Source organism: Esox lucius, chromosome 19, assembly GCF_011004845.1.
Source record: "Esox lucius isolate fEsoLuc1 chromosome 19, fEsoLuc1.pri, whole genome shotgun sequence".
In the NCBI taxonomy this organism is placed as follows: Eukaryota; Metazoa; Chordata; class Actinopteri; order Esociformes; family Esocidae; genus Esox; species Esox lucius.
Window position 1 is genome coordinate 13,951,693 of NC_047587.1, and position 18,235 is coordinate 13,969,927.

Consider the following 18,235-nt stretch of genomic DNA (forward strand, 5'->3'; position numbering starts at 1 on the left):
CGCTGAGGTAAGTGAGTGTGAGTGTGGCCAGCCCCCCCACCTGGGCCACTGCAATCATTTAATAATGTAGTCGTCCAGTGTTTAAAGAAGCCACTATGAACCTGCCGGCTTGGTGATTTACAAGTGCAATTTCTTGTCCTCATAAGAGACCATATTAAAAACAACAGACACTTCAGACACTGCATGACGACATTTCAAAACATGGATTTATTGAAGTGCAATATGGAGGCTCTGGACTTCAAATCCATAAATGAAAAAGGAGAAAATTGTCAATGGAAATGCTGTGTTGTATAATATCCTTTGAGTGTAGCACACCAGCTCTGTAAACATGGTATGGCGCCAACTCAAGTAAATTTCTCCTGCTACAAAAATACACTAGATCGAAATAGAAGTTTCACACATCTGTCTGTTTCCCTACAGAAGTTTCAAATTCAAGTTTCTTCTGTCATGGCACCCGACAACTATGTGATGAGAGTTAAGAAGAAGAACATATAAGACAAAAAATGTATATAAATCAAGCAAAAATATATAACACTGTAAACTAGCAGCATTCTGGGTTGTATTATTGAACATATCGATATGGCAAGTATGGCAGTAATATATATAATAGTGTAAAGTGGCAGCAATTGGTAGAGATATTGAATATTATTGATACATTTGAGTGTAATAAGCTTATGAATGGTGGCATAGCACACTACAGCTACGTAGTGAGAATGTAAGGAGACAAATGGCAATATTATACATAACACTGTACACTGCTGCAGTTTAAAAAGACTACTGTAAACTAGCAGAAGGAGCTGCGCTGTGATGTAGCACAGAGCTACTCATGACATAATGTTTGGCTGCACCTACATACAGGCCTCAGCCAGACTCTTCTTCATTCAGTCAAACTTACAAACATGAGTTCAGAGAGAATCAAGTGGATGCAGAAACAGAGACAGAGACAGATCGAATGAAAAAGAAAGATTTAGACATAGGGAATGTGGTCCCTTGAAAGTGCTCCAGTTGCAGCATATTAATATATCTGTAAAGGTAAATATTGGCTTTTTAAATTCAGACACTCAATCGAACCTGCAGAGTTCTGAAGCTGTACTCAATGGGTATTACATGGTCCATGAACCTCTACCAGTTTTGCACACCTGGGTTTAGGCGGTTTCTCCCAACTGTCTTTGTAGATCCTCTCAAGCTCTGTCAGATCGGATGGGAAGTGTCATTAAACTGAAATCTCCAGGTGCCACTCAAGGATATTTAGACTCCTGAAGCCACTCCAGATGTGTCGGATTGTTTGGACTGCTGCTGTGCTGAAAGTGGAATCTTCGCTACCAGTTCGAGGTCATGACCGGTCTTCCAGGTTTCTTGACAAGTCTTCCAGTCTTTGCAAATGAGAAACATCCCCATAGCATGATGGTCCAACAAAAAATATTTATAGCATGATGGATAAAATCTTGGATCTGCTCCAAACGATAGACAAAAATAAAATGTTTGGGTGGGTTTGCGTCACTCACAAAAAGTTAAAATAAGTTTTTAACTATTCTAAGCCATCAACTAAACGTTTATTTGATTTGTGCAGAAAAAGCAAGTGACTAAATAATATTTGCCCAGGTCATGCTGAATGTAGGTACATCACAATGAAGACCATGGAATATTACAGCACCATGGCAACAACTGTTCTAAACTTCCTATTCCCTCAAGATTCCATTTCAGATGACTACAAGTGTGCTTCTGAACCACATAGGAATCAATTCCAGGTGAGTTCTGCTCTTACCACAAACTATACATTTACAACAGCACATGTACGATCTGAGGGAAACAGCGGCAGATATGCAAACATAACTAACGTATTGACACAAGTGTCAGCGCTGGCAGGTTTGTTGGCTAAAACACGCGGGAGGAAATCACATCCCTAGCAGGAGACCACAGTGGGAGGCAGTGCCAGCACATTGAACAGCACACAGCACAGTTCTCAGACGAGAGGGTGTGAGGCATGTGTTTGAAATGTAGCAGGGCTGCTAAACAGACGGGAAAAGGCAGAAGGAGAACAAGCGGGTGAAAGGTAGACAGATCCCCAAAACAGTCTTCTACTGCACACACACACACACACACACAGACACACACACACACACACACAGGCATCTCAAAAGAGAAGAGAGTACCACTCTGGATTCCCACTAAAATAGAGATTCACCTGTGCAGAATATTGTAGGGGTTCTTGGAGTAGGATTTAAAGCAGCAAATATTTTGCTATGCCTCACAGTAAGTGCTACTTAAAATGCTATTACGTTTTACACTAGGGTAAGGGAAAAAATCTGACTAGCAACACATCTGTCTCCCACAGTCCCAGAGAAGTGTTATTTGGTTGGTTGTGTCATTTTTCTGTTAAAAGTTGGACGTGGCCCAGACAATCACATTAAAGAATCGCTAGTCTTTTCCACTATCACACAATTACTTCCTTTCATGTACCACTGAGGCCCTGGGGACAGTGTTGAATAGACTTCAGTTAATTTAATTACAGATGAGAAATAAAGTTACCTCATCGAATATAGGTAGAACCTTCAGAGGATGATTTGTGTTACCAGGAGCCAGGTTTGAGACGGGGGTCCGGGCTGGGCCGTGCCAGAACCGAAGCAGTGCCATGAAAAAGACCAAGGTCTCTCCCTCCAGGAGGGTGTACATCCAGAACATCTACCGATGCTACACCTCTGAGGGGAGCACAATGCCTGCCTCCGCCCTCCTCAGGTTCCTCCACATAGAACAGATGGAGAAGGCAGCAAGTCAAGAAACAGCGGAGGGCTTGATTGACAGATACGAAATTGACCAAACAGGTGAGCGGATGAGGTGGACCTTGGTATTGTGCCATCCAATCGAAATGCACAATCAATTCAGCTTTGTTGTTCACTTGCTGTTGTTGTTACTGAGACAGGAGGTGCGTGAAACTGTGCCCGTCTGCTCAGAGCATTTTGGCTTGTTAGTCTCCAATGAGTTCCGTGTAATGACACAGCTCGTTTTGGATTAGAACGAACACAAGTCTTCTTTTAGCGCCTACTGCCTTTGTAAGCAGCTTAATAGACATAAAGTGGCACGGTGTACTGAACTGCTCTGCTACAGGCATCCATCCATACATTAGTATTATTTCCTACCCGCTCAAACGTAGACAAGCCCACTAATCTAAATTAAACCACTGTGGTGTGAATTGTCTATAGGTCTCTTCCCGTAAATACTGTGTATGTATAAAATATCACCCCCCATCTCCTCTGCGGGAACCCGAATCAAGCCACGTGTTTGTGTGTCGTCGCGGGCGTTCAAGCCACACTCCGAGTATCTCTGTGCTCTGTCCTTGGCAGCCAGGGCAAGCAGGACCATGACATTCGACGGCTTCTACAGGTACATGGAGTCTAAAGACTGTCACGTATTCGACCAGACGCACGCGTCCGTGTACCAAGACATGGAGCAGCCTCTGTGCCACTACTACATCTCCTCCTCCCATAACACCTACCTCACCGGGAACCAGCTGGTGGGCAGGAGCACCCAGGACTCCTACGTCAGGTTAGTGACGCTATGTCACGCGATAACTGCTCATGACTAGCCCGTGTCGGAGGTTAGACGACCATAACTAGTCTGTGTCAGGGGGCATTTTGTTGTGGGTAGTCGTAACGCGTTCACGTGAAGTATCTCCTCTGACAAGATCTGCTCAACAGAGACCAGCTGGTGAACCACGTCCCTAATCAACTATACCTACAGTGGGGAGAACAAGTATTTAATACACTGCCGATTTTGCAGGTTTTCCTACTTACAAAGCATATAGAGGTCTTTCATTTTTATCATAGGTACACTTCAACTGTGAGAGACATAATCTAAAAGAAAAATCCACAAAATCACATTGTATGATTTTTAAATAATTAATTTGCATTTTATTGCATACGTATTTGATCACCTACAAAACAGCAAGAATTCCGGCTCACTCATTACCTGTATTAACTGCACCCGTTTGAACTCGTTACCTGTATAAAAGACACCTGTCCACACACTCAATCAAACAGACTCCAACCTCTCCACAATGGCCAAGACCAGAGAGCTGTGTAAAGACATCAGGGATAAAATTGTAGACCTGCACAAGCCTGGGATGGGCTACAGGACAATAGGCAAGCAGCTTGGTGAGAAGGCAACAACTGTTGGCGTAATTATTAAAAAATGGAAGAAGTTCAAGATGACGGTCAGTCTCCTTCGGTCTGGGGCTCCATGCAAGATCTCACCTCGTGGGGCATCAATGATCATGAGGAAGGTGAGGGATCAGCCCAGAACGACATGGCAGGACCTTGTCAATGACCTGAAGAGAGCTGGGACCACAGTCTCAAAGTAAACCATTAGTAACAAACTACGCTGTCATGGATTAAAATCCTGCAGCGCACTCAAGGTCCCCCTGCTCAAGCCAGTGCATGTCCAGGCCCATCTGAAGTTTGCCAATGACCATCTGGATGATCCAGAGGAGGAATGGGAGAAGGTCATGTGGTCTGATGAGACAAAAATAGAGCTCATGTGGTCTGATGAAAACTCCACTCGCTGTGTTTGGAGGAAGAAGAAGAATGTGTACAAACCCAAGAACACCATCCCAACCGTGAAGCAGGAGGTGGAAACATCATTCATTGGGGCGGTTTTTCTGCAAAGGGGACAGGACGACTGCACCATATTGAGGGGAGGATGGATGGGGGCATGTATCGTGAGATCTTGGCCAACAACCTCCTTCCCTCAGTAAGAGCATTGAAGATGGGTCGTGGCTGGGTCTTCCAGCATGACAACGACCCGAAACACAGCCAGGGCAACTAAGGAGTGGCTCCATAAGAAGCATCTCAAGGTCCTGGAGTGGCCTAGCCAGTCTCCAGACCTGAACCCAATAGAAAATCTTTGGAGGGAGCTGAAAGCCCGTATTGCCTAGCGACAGCCCCGAAACCTGAAGGATCTGGAGAAGGTCTATATTGAGGAGTGGGCCAAAATCCCTGCTGCAGTGTGTGCAAACCTGGTCAAGAACTACAGGAAACATATGATCTCTGTAATTGCAAACAAAGGTTTCTGTACCAAATATTAATTTCTGCTTTTCTGACGTATCAAATACTTATGTCATGCAATAAAATGCAATTGAATTACTTAAAAATCATACAATGTGATTTTCTGTATATTTGTTTTAGATTCCGTCACTCACAGTTGAAGACTACATATGATCAAAATGTCTTCTACATGCTTTGTAAGTGGTAAAAACCTGCAAAATCGGCAGTGTGTCAAATACTTGTTCTCCCCACTGTATGTCAGCTGACAGCTGATTATGAATGGTGGGTTAAAGCAGGTTATAACGGACGCCTATTTGCAGTAATATCTCTTCCCACAACAGTGCATGGTCTTTCACACAAGATAGACTAGCTCAGTGCACTGTTCCTGTCCCTCTCCAGGGAGGTCACTAAAGAGGTCACACTATCAAGAGGTCGCTCTACACGTTCAGTCTCCTCCCCTACTCATGGAGTTTTCATTAGCTGAGTACATCAGTTAGGAGCTCCCATACAGTGTTTTAGACAGGAGAGTGTTCCATATTATAGACAGCAGAGAGACAGTAGAGTGAAGAGGAGGTGATGGTGCCTCCAGGGGCCAATAAATCATCAGCTTTTGCTGCTGTCAGCGCCTTCCTCTGATCACCTACAGTTCTCCTTTAGAACGATGTAGCCCAACCCATGTCCCAACCCGACACTGTGTCCCCAGTGAATGAACTGGCCACTGTATGCTCAAGGTATGTACGTCTCAACAGTCAATGTCTTGGAGCCCCGCTAAGTAAGATGAATTGAACATTAACGTGTGTCAAGAAAAAACACCACGGAACAGCTGAAGGACATGCAGGGATCAGAGTTGATCAGTGCATACTGGAAATACTGGAGATTTACAGGAATAACAATAAGGGAAATGATAATTGTCCTGACAAATAACGTATGTCTTACAGCCACATTAAGGAAAATGTTCCCAATTTAGTTCAATGTGAATGTTTATTCTAGCCATTCTTATCGATCTTCCCTGACTTTTTTTTAGGTTATTCAGGGCCTGTACCTGGCTGTCCATGAATAAGTGACAGCATTTATTTATTGTCCTGGATAAACTTCCTGACCAGTGTGCTGTGAGGGACCTATTATGATGCATCAATTATGTTCTGCATTGTAAACAACAGATGCCCTCATTTTACTCCTTAGAATAATCTGTGTGTGTGTGTGTGTATGCATGATATTTAGTTTTTGTGCCTGTGTGTGGGGTTTTGATTGTGTGCCTGTGTTTGAATTCCTGTGTGTGTCCGTCCGTCTGATTGTCTGCCTCCAGTGCTCTGAGGAGGGCCTGTCGCTGTCTGGAGATTGACTGCTGGGATGGTCCCGGCGGAGAGCCTATTGTCTATCACGGCCACACTCTGACAAGCAAAATCTTCTTCAAAGACATTATCCTTAGCATTGAGCAGCATGCGTTCGAGGTGCGGCCGGTCCTACTCGATACTATAACAAGCCCACCATTTACACATTAGAACATCACGGACGCTTTCACTGTTCTAGCAACCCCTGGTGATTTGCATTCATTGTTATTGTGAAAAAAAATCTCCATGTCACAACAACCTGCAAAAAAGGGGCTTGAGAATTAAGCAAAGCAAATAAGCAAATAATAATAAGGTGGGCGGTTTCTTTTATCCTAACACTACTGTTGTTAGCTCCTTGGGGTCTAAAGCCGGATGTTTTGTTACAGCACTTTGTGATAACTTCTGATTTAAAAAGGGCTTTATAAATACATTTGATTGGTTGATTGATTGTGCCCTTTGTGTACACGGATTATTCCCCAACAGGTGTCTCCATACCCGGTGATCCTGTCCCTGGAGAACCACTGCACCCATGGCCAGCAGGAGGTCATTGCCCAGCACCTCATCTCTATCCTGGGGGACAAACTGCTGGTCAGCGGCCTGGTCCATAACACTCAGCCTGGACAACTACCTAGCCCTGAGGTAAGGAATGGTTTTCTCAATGTCAGTGCACAGCTAACAGTGTAGTTAACAGTTGGTGTTAATCGCCAATGAAACAACTTAGTTAATGTTTTAAAATGTTGTTTTACGTATGAATCAATTTCTCAACATAGCGTAAAGGCTGACATCACCTTCAGCTCTTGTGTCTCTCAGTTTGCTATTGAATGGTACAAAGGCACTTTGACCTCTTTGTGAATAAGCTGAAGGGTGGCGTTTGTTTTGTCTCAGCAAGCTCATAACTGTTTCTCCTCCAGTAGGACCCACACTATTAAAGACATTAAGATCTGGCATCCTTGAAAAACGTTTTGCCAGCCATGAAACAGCAACAATTGTCATAGTTCTTGGCTCACAGTAGATAGCTAGACATTTAGAAATAGATAGACTTGTTAATTGATGCTTGGCTCACTTCAGAAAGTAGGACAGATAGAAATAGAAAATAGACATGGTTTACAAAGCAGCCTTTTTTTTCAACAGTGTTTTGAAGCAATGAGTCCACCATGAGAATAAAAAAACAAATCTTATTCTTGGTTTTTGAAAATATTAAATCTACCGGTTGATAGGCATATTACAAATTGTTCTATTATTGCATGTAGTATTAAATGAATGTAGCTTGTATAGAAACAGCTGTATGGCATATCATCTTAAATAATGATGCACTGAAATTAGATTGCTGAGTGGCAAAAAAAGGTTAGTTGTACCCACTGACACGGAGAGGAATATTTGTTGTGAGAGTAAAGGTATTTCCTGTGGGAGTAAATTCCCACAGGGAAGTTCTGGACTCCACAGGATATTGTTATTTTCAGGTTGCCCCATTCATGACGTGGCAATTTTAATCCCCCCCCCCCCCCCCCCCCCCCCCCCCGAACAGACAGTGTAAAAGAGAGACTGTTGGTACTGTGAACACTTGACAAAAGACAGTGAATACTTTGAATGCAGAGGGAGGTTTATACCAAGGGAGTTTAAATTTGTTTTCGCAAAGGTTGACAACAGATCCTGTCAGGTTGAGAGACCTTTATGGCTGTTGACTGATAAGATATGCGAATGTTGATGGGGTCTATGGGTTGATAGGCACTGAAGTATAAGATCCTGATCAAGAATAAAAAGCTTAGTCCTCAAAATGAGCAAGAGGCAGCAGCCAGGATGGGCAGAGAGAGAGACCAGGAGGAGGGCAGAGAGGGAGGCGCTGAGGACAGGAGAGAGGGAGGGAGCAAGGATAGGAGAGAGGAAGAGGCAGAGGGAGAAGACAGCTGGGAAGAGGATGATGAAGATGATGAGGAGGAGGAGCAGGAAGAAGAACCAGCACAAAACAAAGCAAAGCACCTCTCCAAACTGAAAAGGTCAGGGAAAAAAGTAAGTGAGGGGAAAAGATTTAAATAGAAAGACAAGTAGTCTGGAGGAGTCACATTTTATTGGAACTAACTTACTTAAAACCTGCTCTGTTCAGAGATAATCCAGAAAATCATGGCCGGTAAGTCAATTGATAAATTACAAGGCATCACCCTTACCTTAACCATGAGCTTAAACCTAACCTCAGCTTCACGCCACACTCCGGCTCAATCTGAGATTTTTATATAAATCTTTTCTGTTCTCTGTTAATGTCTCTTCCTGGGGTTCCTGCCCTGCCGCTGTCGTCTCTCCCTTCCTCTTCGTGTAGGACAAGGCTGTGGTGGTGGCTGAGAAGCTATCAAATCTGGTGGTCTACACTAAGTCTGTGAAGTTCCACAACTTCGCGCACTCCAGGGAGCACCAGCGGTACTTTGAGAACACTTCCCTTGGGGAGAAGAAGGCTCGCAAGCTGGCCAAGGCCTCAGGTTGGTTCAAAGGAACAGTCATCAGGTCATGCACACACACTGACTTCATATGAGCCTGGCAGGACTGCCCGAGTTTGTGTCGGACGAACATTTCACAACATCACAACACAAATGGTTTGTTGATCCACTGTGGATCCAATCCCTGTCGAAATGCAATGACTTACCTGCCAACAAAACAGCTTACTAGATGAAAAGATGCACTTTGAGGACCATATTTGCATGTTGTTACTGGCCATGTATCAAATGCTGAACAAAAGCATCAGTAAATACACAGGTCGGATTTTAGCATATTCGTTCTACAGAAAAGGAAAAGAGACTGTTGAGATTTGGAGGAAAATAGTCTGAGAGATTTAAATTCAAACTGTCACCATGCTAAAGTGTTGAGGTAGAGAGAATTGGAGAGAGGGCAAATGAGGCAATGAGAGTGAGATGATTTCTGATGGATTTCACTCCACTGCCATTATCAGCCTCTAGTTCTAATGTGGAATTTTCCAACACAACTCTGCAATCATCCATCACAGTGGCTGAAATGTAAATAGGAGCTTCAAACAAATTGGTACAAATGTTCCTGCCTAACTGGCCTCTCATCAAAGCTGACGACTGCACGTCTGTTTTACGGAATCCAAAAAGTTGTTTCATTGGCGAGTATTTTAGTACAGCAGGTGAATCTCTTTACATTCATATCACTTCTGTTAGTGCATGTTCTTTCCTCTCAGCGTTAGAGTTCCTCCAGCACAATATGATGTTCATCACCAGGATCTACCCAGCAGGTTCTAGAACCCTATCTTCAAACTACAATCCTCAGGAGTTCTGGAATGTTGGCTCACAGCTTGGTAGGTCAACAGTTCCACCCGTAGATTCAGACACATGCAGTTACACACACGTTCACACCCTTCCAGTGTCTTTCAGTACTGTAGAGTCTTCCAGTGTTTCCCAGTGTCTTTCAGTGTCATCCAGTGCTGTAGAGTCTTCCACAGTCTTCTACTGTCTTCCAGTATCTCCCAGTGTATTCCAGTGTCTTCCAGTGCTGCAGAGTATGCCAGTATCTTTCAGTGTCTTCCCATGCTGTAGAGTCTTCCAGTGTCTTTTAGTGTCTTCCAGTGTCTTCCAGTGCTGTAGAGTTTTCCAGTGTCTTCCAATTTCTTCCAGTGTCTTCTAGCGCTGTAGAGTCATCCAGTGTATTTCAGTGTCTTCCAGTGCTGTAGAGTTTTCCAGTGTCTTCTTGTGTTTTTCCAGTGTATTCAAGTGCTGTAGAGTATTTCCAGTGTGTTCCAATGTCTTTCAGTGTCTTACGCTGTCTTGCGCAGTCTTTCGGGATATTCCAGTGCCTTCTGGTGCCTTCCGGTGTCTTTCAGTGTCTTTCAGTGTCTTTTCAGTGTCTTTTAGTCTTTTTTCCAACAAAAGACAACATTTATTTAATGACAACTTTAATAATATTGAGATTAAGACAACCAGATTGCTGAAAGAGAGGAATATACTTTGTGAATATATTACATTTTCTGTCCAATTCCCGGTTAGTCTTGTCTCATTGGCAGCTCCACAGCAGGTGCAGCTAGCTGTTTCCTCCAAGCACATGTCACCAGTCCTAATCACTTTACACTGCTGGTTTAGCCCGTGGAGCCTTTAGCCTTTACCAGTCCGAATCACTTTACACTGCTGGTTTAGCCCAGGGAGCCTTTAGCCTTTACCAGTCCTAATCATTTTACACTGCTGGTTTAGCCAGGGGAGCCACACATTCACAGGCAGAAAGACAGACAGGCAGGTGGATGGAACGACAGATGGGCTGAGAGACAGTTGGACAAGCATACAGGCAGACAGGTGGACAGACATAGGCAGAGACAGGCAGACGGACAGACAGACAGGCAGGCAAATAAACAAGTGTCTGTACTCCCATCCTTCTTCACCCCTCTACTCAGTGAATTTGCACCCCTCTAGAATAAGGGTTAGACTGGTTAGCTTACATGTGCTTGTGTCTGTGTGTGTGTGTGTGTGTGTGTGGGTGTGCGCCCCAGTCTAGTCTGGATTGACAGAGAGCAGGATTAAGTCCTCTCTGGGATTCATGCCTGTGTTGATGTTTTCCTGACGTTGTGCTGATGTTGTCCTGACGCTGTGCTGATGTTGGTCTCATGTTGTACTGTTTGCCCTCTTGTAGTGGCTCTGAACTTCCAGTCCTTAGGCTTGCCCATGGACCTGAACAATGGGCTATTCCAGGACAATGGTGGATGTGGTTATGTCCTCAAACCTAATTTCCTCCGGATGGATCTGGGCGTGTTTAATCCCAACAGTTATCGTTACAACCTGAAGCCTGCTCACCTCCTTCTGAAGGTACTGGACTATGTGTAATGATGTCTGTGTGTTTGTAAGTGTTCCTGCTTCTATAGAGTGAACAAATACAGTGGAGAAGCCATATTAGAAGGTCTTGTCATTTCTCTTTAGAAGTGTACCAAAAAAAAGGCCAGTTTGTTGTTTTTAAACATATTTTACTGACTGTAGGGCATTAATTGTTTTAGCAAGACATATTTGAAACAGCTGGGGTGTCAGATGGTAGAGAGAAAAAGTGGTACTGTGTAGCTCAATTAGGAGACAAAAAAAGCTTGCACCAAGTCAGCGTATGGTCTGAGTATCAAGCCTGACAATGTCTGTACTCACTGCTGCACATTTATCTGGACTAAGCTTCTGCTAAATTATGTGAACTGTAAAAATACATGTTGGAATACCTGAACCTTTGAGTCTAAGGTTACATTACTTTATCTGATTATAGGCCCTGCACACAATGATTTGACTTACCACACCCATAACAACAGAGATTGGTTGCTGTCCCATCTGCCTGCCTGTCTTCCTGTCAGACAGTCCACAGGAAACACTCCTTAGAGGACATGCACTCCTCAGGTCCAACGCTCCACCATTACATCCTGGGTCTCTGTCTGTCTGTCTGTGTGAAGGTTGTCAGTGGCTCTAACCTGCCTGCCTCGCGGAGTGGTAAGGCCTTGGATCCCTTCATCAGACTGGAGATCCATGGACCCAACTCAGACTGCACTAGCAGGGACACGGACACCGTGAGGCGCAATTGTGAGTCAAATCGTGCCCAACTCACCACTGTTTGGCTAAACATGAACTCAGTGAATCAGGCGCTGAGTCTCATGCCCAACGCACCTCTGTTTGGTGATAAACAAACTCAGTCATTGTGGTGTCGTCAAGTATGAGGTAAAATGTAGAGATGACTGTAGAGGACAACACTCCTGTGGAACACTTCCATAATCAGGATGTATTGTTGCAGAGATGTCTGTGTGTACCAGCCCTTCTTCTGCATGCTCATAAGAAAACGTAAAATCAACTGGCCTTATTCACATGGGCACAGTTCTACGTTTTGGCACAAACATAAGAGCTCCATATCAAATTACATACAGCTCCGTGAAAAAAATTAAGAGACCACTGCAGATTTTTCTTTCCTTTCCAAAAAAGTTTAAAAGGGAGGAACAGAAGGGTTACTGCAAATTGAACGCTTCTGTTCCTCACTCAAAACTTTCCTCTTCAACTTTTTTGGAAAGGAAAGAAAAATGCGCAGTGTTCTCTTAATTTTTTCCAGAGCTGTATATGCACACAAACTTACACATATATTAATAACCTACCCACAAGACAGTAATTGAATGAAAAGTGGGATTAACTGTCAAGACAGCATCAAAGCATGCAACACTGCACCTGACTGATCGCACGGTCTATACTGAACCATACCATACCAGAAGATGACAGACAACAGCACCTTGATGCCAGGGACCCACATTTATGGTTATATCACTTCTAATTTTCTCCTTTTGGATTCAACTCTGGGAGCCGGCAGCTCTTTGGGCTTCTGTGAGTGAAATGTACTGACGAGCTGGCCTCACGACTCCCAAATTATACAGTAATCCCTGCATTTCTCTCAACAACAAGTCAGTGTGTGACTAAAACTTTAACAACGCCTAAGTAAGACATAGGTCAGGATACCAGGGATTGTTAAGAGATGTCCAAAGTAATATAACAGTAAAATCAAACTAACCAATGAGAGGTCCTTCACAACAAGGAATAAATGAGACCCAACTATATTCTGAATGGTCTTGTTTACCCAAAGAGGACAATACTTTCTCATAGCCAGATGTATCATAGCAGTGGCCCACGCATCAACCCAAGGGGATAGTCTTCCTCCCGTGCTGTAGGAGTAAAAGCGCTTAGCTGTGGTGATGGCCAGCGTAAGCCGACGCCTTTCAAAGAGAGGAAGAAGATAATCTTTGAGTTGAGTCGCTGGAGCCCAGCAGGCACAAATGTACAGTAATTGGGAAGTGTGTTTGGGCAACCTCAAATACACAACGTGTTGGATACTATTAAACCAATGTTGATGCGTGATGTGACCAGGAGTGTTAGTGTTATAGAGGCACTGTCGGCTTTACATTTCCAACGGTATCATCATGTTGTTATAGTAACCTTTATGGCATCCAGCGCCATGTATTCTGTACGTTTTAGTTGAATACATTCTGATAACATTGCCCTCTGGGACCCTTGATAAATGAGCAAAACAAGCTCTGAGAAAATTGGCATTATTATTTATTGCCTTGACAAATATCACACCAATTACTGGCACCACATTGACATACCTTTTTTCATCTGTCATTAGGAACTCGTTACTGGTCAAAAACATAAAATTACTACAAATGAAGTTTTGGCATCTGTTTTATGAGTGCATTCACACATATGCCCTTACACGATGATGTGATGATATAATAGTTTCATCCATGAGACAGTTGACTTAAGATAATTATGCTGTTTGCCGGAGTATTACAGGATCCATTGGATTATCATTCTGTATAATACTGTGCATTGACCTGATTCTCTGATAGATAAATAATTGGAAAATTCCTCAGTAGCACACATAGGTACAGATATCCCAGGTTGAGACACTTTCTGCATGCCGTCTCAACGCAAAAAAACAGGGACATTTCCACATATTCAAGCACTTTAAGAACTTGAGGAGAGAAGGTCTGGTTAATGTTGATGTCTGCGTAAGATATGTCTCCACAGAAAGGGAAGGTTTCATTTTCTGTGTCAGAAGACGCCTCATTCAGTCTTCTCGACTGGCTTCCAACTGCCCTCAGCAATAATCAACTTGTCAACCAATTGTGAAAGAGGCAGCGCAACAGTGTAAATGCTTTGGCAGCTTCTTGAAAGTTTTCATCTCCACATCACATATCGCCTTTCTTGCTGGGATTAGAATTTTATAAAGCCTATGCACGTCCTAATGAAGATGTAAACAAAGCATGTGTCAGACGATTTAGAACACATCTCCCAGACATGGAGCTGCTAGACTGAGACGGGCCAGAAGACAGGGAGAGAGGGATGAGAAGGTTGGAAATAACTGCAGATTCATCGCCATATGTCATAAATAATACAGTCATTTTACAGAAGGCAGACGAGAACAGATAAGGTCACCACTGAATGCTAAACAAATGAATGCCGGGAAAAGAACAGGGAGTGGAAACAAAAAGATGTGTTAGAATTTGAAGTTGAAAGTGGTGAATGAGAATAAAAGGATGAGAGAATCATGAGAGAATACCTCAGAGGATTGCAAATAGGTAAGCAAAATGCTGGTAGCTCCATCCTGTTCTCTGAAAAACCAAGTGGAATTGTCCCCACTTAGCTTAGTGCCTGTCCAATCCTTTCAGACGTCAGGGGCAGCGGGTAATGGTTCATTTAGTATTCAGTGGGTAACATGCTGTCAGGCCTTGGCCTCCCTTATTCAGCTCTGAAGCCTCATTGGTTTTCAGGAATGTTCTTCACTATCTCTATGTGTGTGTGTGCTTTTGCATCAGCAGGGTTGGGGATAAAAGACAAAGGTGTGCTCCATCATCTCTATCTTTCCAGGTGTGCACATCAGCAAAGTCAGGGTGGCCCCTCAAACATAAGGTCCCCATATCTGTGGATCCTATTTGAATTGTCTGATATAAGAATGAAAAAACAGGATGACTGGTTAAGACTGAGGGTCTTGCCAACAGTGCTTTCCAATATTTAGTGGGACTTACTACCATGAAAATCTAAATGTTGCAATAAAATGTAACTTATTAAATAGCTAAATATAATATTTGGGTATTTCTATAAACCATATCAAATCACTAGAGCAGGGGTTTTTCCACTAGGAACCCCTATTTTACATTAGTTACAATCTCTCCTTGAAATAAAAACACAAATCCCCCAAACTCGGCAATGAACATGCTTGCAACAGCGAACAGACAGTGAATGAAGTTCAGATGTATAGGTAGTTCAGCTATGGTATTCAAGACGAAATGTCACATCTTTCCCACAGCTCTGAACCCTCATTGGGACACAGCCATGAACTTCACCATCTCTGTCCCTGACCTCTGCCTCATCCGCTTCTCTGCACGCTACCAGACCGGACTCACCTCAGAGTTCATTGGACAGTACACCCTACCCCTTATCAGCATGAAGAAAGGTAAGGGGCGGGCGGAGGTCAAAGAGTAGAGTAGATGACAGAGTGAGAGAGAAACAGGAAAGGGGGTGGATGTAATCGATACTGTGAAGTTGCCAGGCCTCAGCAGTAACCTTGTGAGTGTCAGCAACATTCTCATATTGTCAGGAACTACAGGATCTCACAAAAGTGAGTACACTCACAAATATTTGAGTATACATGTTCATGGGACAACACTGAAAAAATGACACTTTGCTACAATATGAAGTAGTGAGTGTACAGCTTGTATAACAGTGAACATTTGCTGTCCCCTCAAAATAACAACACACAGCCATTCATTTCTAAACCGCTGGCAACAAGAGTGAGTACACCCCTAAGTGAAAATGTCCAAATTGGGCCCAAAGTATCAATATTTTGTGTGGCCACCATCATTTTCCAGCACTGCCTTAACCCTCTTGGGCATGGAGTTCACCAGAGCTTCGCAGGTTGACACTGGAGTCCTCTTCCACTCCTCCATGACGACATCACAGAGCTGGTGGATGTTAGAGACCTTGCACTCCTCCACCTTCCATTTAAGGATGCCCCACAGATGCTCAATAGGGTTTAGGTCTGGAGACATGCTTGGCCAGTCCATCACCTTTACCCTCAGCTTCTTTAGCAAGGCAGTGGTCGTCTTGGAGGTTTGTTTGGGGTCGTTATCATGTTGGAATACTGCCCTGCGGTCCAGTCTCCGAAGGGAGGGGATCATGCTCTGCTTCAGTATGTCACAGTACATGGTTCCCTCAATGAACTGTAGCTCCCCAGTGCCGGCAGCCCTTGTGCAACCCCAGACCATGACACTCCCACCACAATGCTTGTTAAACTGCTGTATGGTCTTGGCCACCGTGCTGCAGCTCAGTTTCAGGGTCTTCGCAATCTTTTTATAGCCTAAGCCATCTTTATGTAGAGCAACAATCCTTCTTTGCCATGAGGTGCCATGTTGAACTTCCAATGACCAGTATGAGGGAGTGTGAGAGCGATGACACCAAATTTAACACACCTGCTCCCCATTCACACCTGAGACATTGTAACCCTAACAAATCACATGACACTGGGGAGGGAAAATGGCTAATTGGGCCCAATTTGGAATTTTCACTTAGGGGAGTACTCACTTTTGTTGCTAGCTGTTTAGACATTAATAGCTGTGTGTTGAGTTATTTTGAGGGGACAGCAAATGTACCCTGTTATACAAGCAAAAATGATACACTGTCATACATTGTAGCAAAGTGTCATTTCTTCAGTGTTGTCACATGAAAAGATATACTCAAATATTTACAAAAATGTGAGGGGTGTACTTACTTTTGTGAGATACTGTATGTGAATGAACTTTTTAAAATGTTTAGTGTGTGTGTGTAGTTGTGGCCTTGTGACAATATGATAACATTGTGAGTGACAGTGACAATATGATAACACTGAGTGAAATGACATTGCCACAATATGATAGAAATGTGAGTGACATTGTGATAATACTGTGTGACAACATTGTGAGTGACACTGTGACCATATGATGACATTGTGAGTGACATTGTGATAATATTGTGTGACGACATTGTGAGTGACATTGTGACAATACGATGACATTGTGAGTGAAATCGTGACATTATGATAACATTATGAGTGAAATTGTGATTGATGACGTCACTATGTTTTCCGTCTCCCCAGGGTACCGATGGGTTCCTCTCCTGACTAGAGAGGGCTACAGCCTGGATCCAGCTTCCCTCTTCGTCTTTGTCTGGTACTACTAGAACCTGTCTTGAACCTGGGTTTCTGCAGTAGAACCACGTGCCTGGTCCTTCATCAGAACACCTGAGCCTGTATAAAGGGTTCTTCCAGCAGGACAACAAACAACCGCTTGAGTACTGAATGATAAAAATATCCCTCATTTATTAATAAAGAAAAAAAAATCTGTGCACACTAGAATAGTGATGTAAACCTGAAGGGACCATGCGACTGGCTGGTTTGGTAAAGCCACTGAATGGCGGCGGGGTTTTAACATAGCTGGTACATCCGCTTAGAGATATGACAGTCTAACACTTACAGCCATGGAATACGGTGTGGCAGAAACACCCCAAACATGAACAACTAAACATACCACACCCTAAAAGGAATCAACAATCAACAGCACAACGTCCCCGGTCAATGTGATTCTATTGATGAGAAGTCAGAGATACAATTAAAGTAGGAAAACGTCCAACAATTAGAGAGTCATTAAAAGAGAGTCAGAAAAAGCAGTTTAAAAGTTGAAAGGTCAAACCCTGGAGAAGGGACCAGGTTGGAAGTACTATGTCACATAAATAGAACTTTATAAAAGATACATGCATTATTGAAACAAATTGTTCCCCTCCCTGCACATCTATAACTTATTTCCTGAGTGCTAACAGCCCATAGGGCCTTGTCAAAAGGAGTGCACCACATAGGGAACGGGGTGTTGTCTCTTCACAAGGCCCCGGTCAGACGGAGTGCACTATCTAGGGAACGGGGTGTTGTCTCTTCACAAGGCCCCGGTCAGACGGAGTGCACTATCTAGGGAACGGGGTGTGATTTGGAACAGGCCGGGAGACTGCTGGTGCTAGGGAAGACAAACGGCATTAAGATCACAGGAAGGCTCAGACGACGTTCCACTGGGTAAATCACAGCCATGGATCACGGCAGGCCTCCTCTGTGCCTCAACATACCCCTGGGAAGGAGTCCACCGTGAACCAGAGGGGGGTGGGGCAAGAGAGGGATGGGCTTGAGTCAGCTGGGGATGTGAGTGGGGTTGATCAGGGCGTTAAGACGATGACAGGCAGGTAGTACAGTATTAGCTTCAACAGCTACGGCAAAAACATACAGGTTGTACAGTATTAGCTTCAACAGCTACGGCAAAAACATACAGGTTGTACAGTATTAGCTTCAACAGCTACG

At 43.7% G+C, this 18,235-nt stretch overlaps 1 protein-coding gene across 1 annotated transcript; it reads left to right on the forward strand.

The window, feature by feature from the left end:
- The first annotated feature begins 1,724 nt into the window (after nucleotides 1-1,724).
- Nucleotides 1,725-17,202, forward strand: LOC105028902 (1-phosphatidylinositol 4,5-bisphosphate phosphodiesterase zeta-1). Its single transcript, XM_010901960.3, has 11 exons — nucleotides 1,725-1,748; nucleotides 2,577-2,822; nucleotides 3,342-3,543; nucleotides 6,346-6,490; nucleotides 6,854-7,009; nucleotides 8,682-8,838; nucleotides 9,555-9,671; nucleotides 10,991-11,163; nucleotides 11,781-11,907; nucleotides 15,170-15,316; nucleotides 16,994-17,202. Exons 2-11 carry the CDS (start codon nucleotides 2,633-2,635, stop codon nucleotides 17,074-17,076), a joined length of 1,497 nt encoding a protein of 498 aa, XP_010900262.2. The 5' UTR covers nucleotides 1,725-1,748; nucleotides 2,577-2,632; the 3' UTR covers nucleotides 17,077-17,202.
- The last annotated feature ends 1,033 nt before the right edge of the window (nucleotides 17,203-18,235 follow it).